This window comes from Salvelinus fontinalis, chromosome 15 (genome assembly GCF_029448725.1).
Source record: "Salvelinus fontinalis isolate EN_2023a chromosome 15, ASM2944872v1, whole genome shotgun sequence".
NCBI classification, from domain to species: Eukaryota; Metazoa; Chordata; class Actinopteri; order Salmoniformes; family Salmonidae; genus Salvelinus; species Salvelinus fontinalis.
This window is the reverse complement of record NC_074679.1, coordinates 7726098-7738893: the sequence shown is the minus strand read 5'-3', so window position 1 is coordinate 7738893 and position 12796 is coordinate 7726098. Positions and strand designations below refer to the sequence as shown.

The 12796-nt window shown below is 45.8% G+C and overlaps 1 protein-coding gene across 1 annotated transcript; it reads left to right on the top strand.

The window, feature by feature from the left end:
• Positions 1-1374: 1374 nt before the first annotated feature.
• Positions 1375-6441, top strand: LOC129811223 (ciliary rootlet coiled-coil protein 2-like). Its single transcript, XM_055862382.1, has 4 exons — positions 1375-1431; positions 1897-4540; positions 4613-5692; positions 5873-6441. The coding sequence occupies exons 1-4, from the start codon at positions 1375-1377 to the stop codon at positions 6439-6441; spliced, it is 4350 nt and encodes a 1449-aa protein (XP_055718357.1).
• Positions 6442-12796: the final 6355 nt, after the last annotated feature.

The window sequence follows — 12796 nt, the reverse complement described above, 5'->3', positions numbered from 1 at the left end:
ACCTCATATTGTGTAAATACAGTGGTGGAAAAAGTAACCAACTGTCATACTTGAGTAAAAGTAAAGATACCTTAATGGAAAATGATTCAAGTAAAAGTAAGAGTCACCCAGTAAAATTCTACTTGAGGAAAAGTCTAAAAGTATTTGATTTAAAATATATCAAAAGTAAAAGTATCATTTAAAATTCCTTATATTAAGCAAACCTAAAGGCACCATTTTCTAGTTTTTTATTTATTTACGGCGAGCCAGGGGCACACTGTAACACTCAGGCATCATTTACAAACAAAGCATATCGGTTTAGTGAGTCCCCCAGAACAGAGGCAGTAGAGATGACCAGGGATGTTCTGTTGATATGCGTGTGAATTTGACTATTATCCTGTCCTGCTAAGCATTCAAAATGTAACGGGGTACTTTTGGGTGTCAAGGAAAATGTATGAAGTAAAAAGTACAATATTTTCTGAAGGAATGTGGTGAAGTAAAAGTAAAAGTAGTCAAAAATATAAATAGTTAAGTACAGATACCACAAAAACCTACTTAAGTAGTACTTCAAAGTATTTTTACTTACATACTTTACACCACTGTGTAAATATACACTGAGTTTACAAAACATTAGTAACACCTTCCTAATATTGAGTTGCACCCCCTTTTGCCCTCAGAACAGCCTCAATTCGTCTTGGGGAATGGACTCAACAAGGTGTCTAAAGCGTTCCACAGGGATGCCGGCCCATGTTGACTCCAATGGTTCCCACAGTTGTGTCCAGTTGGCTGGATGTCCTTTGGGTGGTGGACCATTCTTGATACACATGGGAAACTTGAGCGTGAAAAATCCAGCTGCATTGCAGTTGTTGATACAATCAAACCGGTGTGCCTGGCACCTACTACAATATCCTCTTCAAAGGACCTTAAATCTTTTCTCTTGCTCATTCACCTACTGAATGGCACACATACACACAATCCATGTCTCAATTGTCTCACGGCTTAAAAATCCTTCTTTAACTGGTCTCTTCCCCTTCATCTAAACTGGTTGAAATGGATTCAACAAGTGACATCAATAAGGGATCATAGCTTTCACCTGGTCAGCCTATGTCATGGAAAGAGCAGGTGTTCCTAATGTTTTGTACACTTTGTGTATATAAAACACAAGAAAATCACATTTCTGACTGCACTGGGCCTTTAATACTTTGTTTATCTTGTGTTTCTAATGTAAGTGAAGAACAATCTAGTCTGAGCCACCTGCCTATGTTTAAACGGCTGACATTCAGTCAATCTGCAAGTCCTGGTGTGTTCCTCTCATTAGTGTGTTGCCAGGGGGAACCTGCGGACAATAGATAGCAGATGAAGCTAATGTCAAGGGGTTAGGGGTTAGTAGTCAGGATGGAACTGGACACAATTGAATTTTCCCGCCATGGTAGCCAAGCAACCTCGGGCCAAGTAACATTTCTTTTACTGCTAAGAAAGTGGTAAAAGGAAATGTGTATTTGATTGGTGTTGATCCCTGTGTTTCTGTGTTGGGCAGAGACCTAACTGCTATCATTCTCTCTCCAAAGACAATGGAAAAACACGTGTTTCTAATGTAAGTGAAGAACAGTCTAGTCTGAGCCACCTGGCTATCTTTAAATGTCTGACATTCAGTCAATCTGCGAGTCCTGGTGTGTTCCTCTCATTAGTGTGCAATTGATTTACTTGTATTTTTTTTATTTTAAATTCACCTTTATTTAACCAGGTAGAGGCCAGTTGAGAACAAGTTCTCATTTACAACTGCAACCTGGCCGAGATAAAGCAAAGCAGTTGAGAGGATGAAGGAGAAATAAATATGAAGAAAAACAACAGAAATAAACTGCCATTCTGGAAAAGGGAATGCATTCTGGTGGTTCCATTCACCAACATGTCTTTTAGGCTTTTAGACTTACAGGACAGGCTAGAAGACTGGAGTACGAGAGACTCACAGGACAGGCTAGAAGACTGGAGTATGAGAGACTTACAGGACAGGCTAGAAGACTGGAGAACGAGAGACTTACAGGACAGGCTAGAAGACTGGAGAACGAGAGACTTACATGTGAGGCTAGAAGACTGGAGTATGAGAGACTTACAGGACAGGCTAGAAGACTGGAGTACGAGAGACTTACAGGTGAGGCTAGAAGACTGGAGAACGAGAGACTTACATGTGAGGCTAGAAGACTGGAGTATGAGAGACTTACAGGACAGGCTAGAAGACTGGAGTATGAGAGACTTACAGGACAGGCTAGAAGACTGGAGTATGAGAGACTTACAGGACTGGCTAGAAGACTGGAGTACGAGAGACTTACAGGACAGGCTAGAAGACTGGAGTATGAGAGACTTACAGGACAGGCTAGAAGACTGGAGAACGAGAGACTTACAGGTGAGGCTAGAACACTGGAGTATGAGAGACTTACAGGTGAGGCTAGAAGACTGGAGTATGAGAGACTTACAGGACAGGCTAGAAGACTGGAGTACGAGAGACTTACAGGACAGGCTAGAAGACTGGAGAACGAGAGACTTACAGGACAGGCTAGAAGACTGGAGTACGAGAGACTTACAGGACAGGCTAGAAGACTGGAGTACGAGAGACTTACAGGACAGGCTAGAAGACTGGAGAACGAGAGACTTACAGGACAGGCTAGAAGACTGGAGAACGAGAGACTTACAGGACAGGCTAGAAGACTGGAGTACGAGAGACTTACAGGACAGGCTAGAAGACTGGAGAACGAGAGACTTACAGGTGAGGCTAGAAGACTGGAGTACGAGAGACTTACAGGTGAGGCTAGAAGACTGGAGTATGAGAGACTTACAGGTGAGGCTAGAAGACTGGAGTATGAGAGACTTACAGGACAGACTAGAAGACTGGAGTATGAGAGACTTACAGGACAGACTAGAAGACTGGAGTATGAGAGACTTACAGGACAGACTAGAAGACTGGAGTATGAGAGACTTACAGGACAGACTAGAAGACTGGAGTATGAGAGACTTACAGGTGAGGCTAGAAGACTGGAGTATGAGAGACTTACAGGTGAGGCTGGAAGACTGGAGTATGAGAGACTTACAGGTGATCCTAGAAGACTGGAGTATGAGAGACTTACAGGTGAGGCTAGAAGACTGGAGTATGAGAGACTTACAGGTGAGGCTAGAAGACTGGAGTATGAGAGACTTACAGGACAGGCTAGAAGACTGGAGAACGAGAGACTTACAGGACAGGCTAGAAGACTGGAGTATGAGAGACTTACAGGACAGGCTAGAAGACTGGAGTATGAGAGACTTACAGGACAGGCTAGAAGACTGGAGAACGAGAGACTTACAGGACAGGCTAGAAGACTGGAGTATGAGAGACTTACAGGACAGGCTAGAAGACTGGAGTATGAGAGACTTACAGGACAGGCTAGAAGACTGGAGAACGAGAGACTTACAGGACAGGCTAGAAGACTGGAGTATGAGAGACTTACAGGACAGGCTAGAAGACTGGAGTATGAGAGACTTACAGGACAGACTAGAAGACTGGAGTATGAGAGACTTACAGGTGAGGCTAGAAGACTGGAGTATGAGAGACTTACAGGACAGGCTAGAAGACGGGAGTATGAGAGACTTACAGGTGAGGCTAGAAGACTGGAGAACGAGAGACTTACAGGACAGGCTAGAAGACTGGAGTATGAGAGACTTACAGGACAGGCTAGAAGACTGGAGGATGAGAGACTTACAGGTGAGGCTAGAAGACTGGAGTACGAGAGACTTACAGGACAGGCTAGAAGACTGGAGTATGAGAGACTTACAGGACAGGCTAGAAGACTGGAGAACGAGAGACTTACAGGTGAGGCTAGAAGACTGGAGTATGAGAGACTTACAGGTGAGGCTAGAAGACTGGAGTATGAGAGACTTACAGGTGAGGCTAGAAGACTGGAGTACGAGAGACTTACAGGACAGGCTAGAAAACTGGAGTACGAGAGACTTACAGGACAGGCTAGAAGACTGGAGTACGAGAGACTTACAGGACAGACTAGAAGACTGGAGTACGAGAGACTTACAGGACAGGCTAGAAGACTGGAGTACGAGAGACTTACAGGACAGGCTAGAAGACTGGAGAACGAGAGACTTACAGGTGAGGCTAGAAGACTGGAGAACGAGAGACTTACAGGTGAGGCTAGAAGACTGGAGTACGAGAGACTTACAGGTGAGGCTAGAAGACTGGAGTATGAGAGACTTACAGGTGAGGCTAGAAGACTGGAGTATGAGAGACTTACAGGTGAGGCTAGAAGACTGGAGTATGAGAGACTTACAGGTGAGGCTAGAGGACTGGAGTATGAGAGACTTACAGGACAGACTAGAAGACTGGAGAATGAGAGACTTACAGGACAGACTAGAAGACTGGAGTATGAGAGACTTACAGGACAGACTAGAAGACTGGAGTATGAGAGACTTACAGGTGAGGCTAGAAGACTGGAGTATGAGAGACTTACAGGACAGGCTAGAAGACTGGAGAATGAGAGACTTACAGGACAGGCTAGAAGACTGGAGTATGAGAGACTTACAGGTGAGGCTAGAAGACTGGAGTATTAAAGACTTACAGGTGAGGCTAGAAGACTGGAGTATGAGAGACTTACAGGTGAGGCTAGAAGACTGGAGAACGAGAGACTTACAGGACAGGCTAGAAGACTGGAGTATGAGAGACTTACAGGACAGGCTAGAAGACTGGAGAACGAGAGACTTACAGGACAGGCTAGAAGACTGGAGTATGAGAGACTTACAGGACAGGCTAGAAGACTGGAGTATGAGAGACTTACAGGACAGACTAGAAGACTGGAGTATGAGAGACTTACAGGTGAGGCTAGAAGACTGGAGTATGAGAGACTTACAGGACAGGCTAGAAGACTGGAGTATGAGAGACTTACAGGTGAGGCTAGAAGACTGGAGAACGAGAGACTTACAGGACAGGCTAGAAGACTGGAGTATGAGAGACTTACAGGACAGGCTAGAAGACTGGAGTATGAGAGACTTACAGGTGAGGCTAGAAGACTGGAGTATGAGAGACTTACAGGACAGGCTAGAAGACTGGAGTACGAGAGACTTACAGGACAGGCTAGAAGACTGGAGAACGAGAGACTTACAGGACAGGCTAGAAGACTGGAGTACGAGAGACTTACAGGACAGGCTAGAAGACTGGAGAACGAGAGACTTACAGGACAGGCTAGAAGACTGGAGTACGAGAGACTTACAGGACAGACTAGAAGACTGGAGTACGAGAGACTTACAGGACAGGCTAGAAGACTGGAGTACGAGAGACTTACAGGACAGGCTAGAAGACTGGAGTATGAGAGACTTACAGGACAGACTAGAAGACTGGAGTATGAGAGACTTACAGGACAGACTAGAAGACTGGAGTATGAGAGACTTACAGGACAGACTAGAAGACTGGAGTATGAGAGACTTACAGGTGAGGCTAGAAGACTGGAGTATGAGAGACTTACAGGTGAGGCTAGAAGACTGGAGTATGAGAGACTTACAGGTGATCCTAGAAGACTGGAGTATGAGAGACTTACAGGTGAGGCTAGAAGACTGGAGTATGAGAGACTTACAGGTGAGGCTAGAAGACTGGAGTATGAGAGACTTACAGGACAGGCTAGAAGACTGGAGAATGAGAGACTTACAGGACAGGCTAGAAGACTGGAGTATGAGAGACTTACAGGTGAGGCTAGAAGACTGGAGTATTAAAGACTTACAGGTGAGGCTAGAAGACTGGAGTATGAGAGACTTACAGGACAGGCTAGAAGACTGGAGAATGAGAGACTTACAGGACAGGCTAGAAGACTGGAGTATGAGAGACTTACAGGTGAGGCTAGAAGACTGGAGTATTAAAGACTTACAGGTGAGGCTAGAAGACTGGAGTATGAGAGACTTACAGGTGAGGCTAGAAGACTGGAGTATGAGAGACTTACAGGTGAGGCTAGAAGACTGGAGTATGAGAGACTTACAGGTGATCCTAGAAGACTGGAGTATGAGAGACTTACAGGTGAGGCTAGAAGACTGGAGTATGAGAGACTTACAGGACAGGCTAGAAGACTGGAGAATGAGAGACTTACAGGACAGGCTAGAAGACTGGAGTATGAGAGACTTACAGGTGAGGCTAGAAGACTGGAGTATGAGAGACTTACAGGTGAGGCTAGAAGACTGGAGTATGAGAGACTTACAGGTGAGGCTAGAAGACTGGAGTATGAGAGACTTACAGGTGAGGCTAGAAGACTGGAGTATGAGAGACTTACAGGTGAGGCTAGAAGACTGGAGTATGAGAGACTTACAGGTGAGGCTAGAAGACTGGAGTATGAGAGACTTACAGGTGAGGCTAGAAGACTGGAGTATGAGACACTTACAGGTGAGGCTAGAAGACTGGAGTATGAGGCCACACAACTATTGAAAGGGCCCATCAAGTGTGTGTAGATTTCATTTTGGATTTGGCTCTATTTTGAAAATAGCAAGTATCCGAGTATCCTAGTTTTATCTGGAAGAATGGAATCACACACAAGTTTCCCACAAGCATGTAATTAATAGTTGAATCCTATCCAAACTGTTATTCGCCCCCAGCCTACGTGTCCATTAAGTTGTGTGGCTGGTGAATTCTGAATGCAACTCTTTACGTGTTTATGACAAGCAGTCATGAACAGTTTCAGACACCTCACCCAGCCAGCATAGTCTGAAATTCAGCTCGCCTCTATGCTCCCTAATGCCCCCTGGCAACCTCTAGCATCCGGGCTTTATAAGCTGTCAACATAACAATCAATCAAATGTATTGCTTAAAGCTCTTTTCACAACAACAGTTGTCACAAAGTGCTTTACAGACGTCTAACCTAAAACCCCAGAGACTCAACCAGGCCTGTGATAGGTCACACCTTAAAGGCGGAGTCTGATATTTATAGCCGTAAAACTAAGGAATGGGTCTTTCATTTTGTTACATGCTCTGAAAGACTGTGGTCTCCACACTTTTCCAAACCTTTTAGAAATATGACCATAATGAAAGCGTTGAATTTTCATGTACTCACCAAGTAAACAAAACCATGCTTCTAGTTACATGCCAGACTTTAGCCGCAACCCAAAAGGAACTGGCTTCAGACCATTTCTATGGAACATCTAGATATAAATTAATTTGTAAACATGAACAACTTAAAATTGTTATCCATATAGTAAAAGTTATAATATTATGAATAGACTATTTTCTTTTATACTATATTACTATTTTGTAATGAAACAGTAATGCTCTACTAAAGCACAAAACAGAGGAGACAGTTTGAAAAACCATTGGCAGCCACAGTTGAACGTGTCAGGTGGGTGTCAGGATGGAGAGAGGGACTCAGGCTCCGTCTTCATTCCCTAGAGGTGTAGACTGACATTGAATGCTCCGATGGCAAAGACAATTTAATGGAACATTTTACAGACACACATTTCTATTTATTTGACTTTATTACCACCTTCATTCATAATAAACAAGTTGAACTCCCAAGCACCATTCATAACACGTAGGTGTTGCCATGACGACATTAGCGACAGATGAGTCATAAAATGAGTCCTGTTTGTCACTGAGATCTATTCTTGTGTTCCAAAAGTAGTGCACTATATAGGCAGTAGGGTTCCATTTGGGATGTAACCCTACAGTATAGGGGAGTGGAGGGATCAAAAGAATCAAGACTGACTGACACTGCCACCTGAGAGCAATACTGCACAATGAGTCATACTCATACATGCTTAACGTGTTTTAGCCAAAACAGTGATAGAAGCTGTCTTCAATAACATTATGACTTCACCTAGGGGCTTTAAAAAATGTTTTTCCATTCAAGAAATAGTCCAAATGAACTCTCCCTCCCTCCCTCCCTCCCTCCCTCCCTCCCTCCCAGGGAAAATAAAGAAGAAGAGGGGTTTTACAGTAAACCTGACTCCCCCTGTAAATTGATAGGCCGTCTCATGTGCAGGGGAGGATGGGCGCGCTGCGCTACCTCTGCTGGGAATTGTGGGAAGTCTGTCCTGGAGGTAACCTTTCCTGGAAGCCATGGCTAAGACCTCAGGCTCCAGCCTCATACAAGAGCTGAAACATGAGACTCTCTGCCACTCTGCAGAAGGAAGGATGTTGATTGGACAGAGGGAGGAGAGGAGAAATGGAGAAAGAGAAAGTGTGCGTTTGAGAGAGAAAAAAAGACAGAAAGAGAAGAGAGAGGTTGTGAGAGGCAGAGTGTAATGGTGCAGGAGATTGAAAGAGTGTGTGAAGGATAATAAGGAAGAGAGGGAGGGAGGTAGAAAAGGAAAGGGTAGATAGAGAGAGGGAGTGAGTCACTGCAAGTTTGGATATAAACACAAAAAGACAATGAACTTCTGTAAATGTTTTCTAAATGGCCTCCTTTCTCCCTCCTCCTTTCTCCCTCCTCTTTCTCCCTCCTCTTTCTCCCTCCTCTTTCTCCCTCCTCTTTCTCCCTCCTCTTTCTCCCTCCTCTTTCTCCCTCCTCTTTCTCCCTCCTCTTTCTCCCTCCTCTTTCTCCCTCCTCTTTCTCCCTCCTCTTTCTCCCTCCTCCTTTCTTTCTCTCTCTGTCACACACACAATTTTCTCTCTCTCTCTCTTTCTTTCTCACCCTATCCTCCCCCTCTCTCTCTCTGTTCTCTCTTATATTCCTAATATCATATGAATAAAAGTTGCATCAAAGTTTTGATATCAATAATGTAATTATTCTCTAGTTAAGATTGGAATAATTCTGCCTGTAATCAAACCATCGTCTTATGAGCACTGTTCTTAATCTCTGTGTGTGTGTGTGTGTGTGTGTGTGTGTGTGTGTGTGTGTGTGTGTGTGTGTGTGTGTGTGTGTGTGTGTGTGTGTGTGTGTGTGTGTGTGTGTGTGTGTGTGTGTGTGTGTGTGTACGTGTACACGTGTGTCAGTGTGTGTGGCTGAACAGACCGGCTTGCTCCGTCTCAGTCTCACAATAGGACCCCAGAGAACGCAGCAGCCACAGAAAGGCCCTGCTTCATCTCCTCTCCCTGCATGGTAACTGAAGCAGGCTGCTTCATCTCCTCTCCCTGCATGGTAACTGAAGCAGGCTGCTTCATCTCCTCTCCCTGCATGGTAACTGAAGCAGGCTGCTTCATCTCCTCTCCCTGCATGGTAACTGAAGCAGGCTGCTTCATCTCCTCTCCCTGCATGGTAACTGAAGCAGGCTGCTTCATCTTCTCTCCCTGCATGGTAACTGAAGCAGGCTGCTTCATCCTCTCTCCCTGCATGGTAACTGAAGCAGGCTGCTTCATCCTCTCTCCCTGCATGGTAACTGAAGCAGGCTGCTTCATCTCCTCTCCCTGCATGGTAACTGAAGCAGGCTGCTTCATCTCCTCTCCCTGCATGGTAACTGAAGCAGGCTGCTTCATCTTCTCTCCCTGCATGGTAACTGAAGCAGGCTGCTTCATCTTCTCTCCCTGCATGGTAACTGAAGCAGGCTGCTTCATCTTCTCTCCCTGCATGGTAACTGAAGCAGGCTGCTTCATCTTCTCTCCCTGCATGGTAACTGAAGCAGGCTGCTTCATCTTCTCTCCCTGCATGGTAACTGAAGCAGGCTGCTTCATCTTCTCTCCCTGCATGGTAACTGAAGCAGGCTGCTTCATCTCCTCTCCCTGCATGGTAACTGAAGCAGGCTGCTTCATCTCCTCTCCCTGCATGGTAACTGAAGCAGGGTGTTTCATCCCCTCTCCCTGCATGGTAACTGAAGCAGGCTGCTTCATCTCCTCTCCCTGCATGGTAACTGAAGCAGGGTGTTTCATCCCCTCTCCCTGCATGGTAACTGAAGCAGGCTGCTTCATCTCCTCTCCCTTATGGTAACTGAAGCAGGCTGCTTCATCCCCTCTCCCTGCATGGTAACTGAAGCAGGGTGTTTCATCTCTTCTCCCTGCACGGTAACTGAAGCAGGCTGCTTCATCTCTTCTCCCTGCATGGTAACTGAAGCAGGCTGCTTCATCTTCTCTCCCTGCATGGTAACTGAAGCAGGCTGCTTCATCTTCTATCCCTGCATGGTAACTGAAGCAGGCTGCTTCATCCTCTCTCCCTGCATGGTAACTGAAGCAGGCTGCTTCATCTCTTCTCCCTGCATGGTAACTGAAGCAGGCTGCTTCATTTCCTCTCCCTGCATGGTAACTGAAGCAGGCGGCTTCATCTTCTCTCCCTGCAAGATAACTGAAGCAGGCGGCTTCATCTTCTCTCCCTGCATGGTAACTGAAGCAGTCTGCTTCATCTTCTCTCCCTGCATGGTAACCGAAGCAGGCTGCTTCATCTTCTCTCCCTGCATAGTAACTGAAGCAGGCTGCTTCATCTTCTCTCCCTGCATGGTAACTGAAGCAGGCTGCTTCATCTCCTCTCCCTGCATGGTAACTGAAGCAGGCTGCTTCATCTCTTCTCCCTGCATGGTAACTGAAGCAGGCTGCTTCATCTCTTCTCCCTGCATGGTAACTGAAGCAGGCTGCTTCATCTCCTCTCCCTGCATGGTAACTGAAGCAGGCTGCTTCATCTTCTCTCCCTGCATGGTAACTGAAGCAGGCTGCTTCATCTCCTCTCCCTGCATGGTAACTGAAGCAGGCTGCTTCATCTCCTCTCCCTGCATGGTAACTGAAGCAGGCTGCTTCATCTCCTCTCCCTGCATGGTAACTGAAGCAGGCTGCTTAATTTCCTCTCCCTGCATGATAACAGAAGGAGGGTATGTTTATAGTCAGGCAGCAAGTCTCTGCAATGTCTGTATTCCATCAACCCTAATACACACAGCCAACACAGGCCACAGAAAACCATGAGGGAAAACAACATTGTAGCAAATTGGGTCACTGACGCAATTTGTTAAGCTCAACACTACATGGAGCCTGTCTCTAACAGTGCTCGTGGAGGCCGATCATACTCTACTGTACACCCAGGAATGTATAACTTCAAGCCAGCGTTTTCCCCAAAGAGACACACTTTGTTTGATGATAAAAAGTGGCAGTAGTCTTCGCCATAGACTGTCTGAACTTTTCAACACACAAGCAATGAGGTCTTGCCATGACATGCATTGTAAAAAAAAAAGAGTAGTACCTCAATGCCTTGGTCTGCAAGAGAATTTTCTTCACTGCAGTCTCGATTGAGCGCAACTTTTTCAGTGTCACCTCGCAAAGGGAAAATAAAACATTTTTGACATGTTTTATTTATTTAACTAGGCATGTTTGTTAACCACTCCCCTGATTTTCCACTGTAGTAGCGACCTAGGTGGAGTATGTGTGTGTGTGTGTGTGTGTGTGTGTGTGTGTGTGTGTGTGTGTGTGTGTGTGTGTGTGTGTGTGTGTGTGTGTGTGTGTGTGTGTGTGTGTGTGTGTGTGTGTGTGTGTGTGTGTGTGTGTGTGTGTATTTATGAATTCGGAATTAGTGGGACACTTTCTGCATTTCAGTCTTCTGTAGCCTCTTTCCACATCTATCCAACACATCTCCAACACATCTATCCAACACATCTATTTAACACATCTATCCAACACATCAACACATCTATCCAACACATCAACACATCTATCCAACACATCTTTCTAACACATCTATCCAACACATCAACACATCTATCCAACACATCAACACATCTATCCAACACATCTTGCCCTCCAAATACACCTCTGCTGTTTTCAATCAGGATCTCAGCGATCACTGCCTCATTGCCTGTATCCGCTATGGGTCCGCGGTCAAACGACCACCCCTCATCACTGTCAAACGCTCCCTAAAACACTTCTGCGAGCAGGCCTTTCTAATCGACCTGGCCCGGGTATCCTGGAAGGATATTGACCTCATCCCGTCAGTCGAGGATGCCTGGTCATTCTTTAAAAGTAATTTCCTCACCATCTTAGATAAGCATGCCCCGCTCAAAAAATGCAGAACTAAGAACAGATATAGCCCTTGGTTCACTCCAGACCTGACTGCCCTTGACCAGCACAAAAACATCCTGTGGCGGACTGCAATAGCATCGAATAGTCCCCGCGATATGCAACTGTTCAGGGAAGTCAGGAACCAATACACGGAGTCAGTCAGGAAAGCAAAGGCTAGCTTTTTCAAGCAGAAATTTGCATCCTGTAGCTCTAACTCCAAAAAGTTTTAGGACATGGTAAAGTCCATGGAGAACAAGAGCACCTCCTCCCAGCTGCCCACTGCACTGAGGCTAGGTAACTCGGTCACCACCGATAAATCCATGATAATCGCAAATTTCAATAAGCATTTCTCAGCAGCTGGCCATGCCTTCCTCCTGGCTACTCCAACCCCGGCCAACAGCTCCGCCCCCCTTCCCCCGCAGCTACTCGCCCAAGCCTCCCCAGCTTCCAGCTTCTCCTTCACCCAAATCCAGATAGCAGATGTTCTGAAAGAGCTGCAAAACCTGGACCCGTACAAATCAGCTGGGCTAGACAATCTGGACCCTCTCTTTCTAAAACCATCCACCGCCATTGTTGCAACCCCTATTACCAGCCTGTTCAACCTCTCTGTCGTATCGTCCGAGATCCCTAAAGATTGGACAGCTGCCGCGGTCATCCCCACTCTTCTAAGGGCGTGACACCCTAGACCCAAACTGTTACAGACCTATATCCATCCTGCCCTGCATATCTAAGGAATACCTAGGATAGGATAAAGTAATCCTTCTGACCCCCCCCCCCCCCTTAAAAGATTTAGATGCACTATTGTAATGTGGCTGTTCCACTGGATGTCATAAGGTGAATGCACCAATTTGTAAGTCGCTCTGGATAAGAGCGTCTGCTAAATGACTTAAATGTAAATGTATCTAA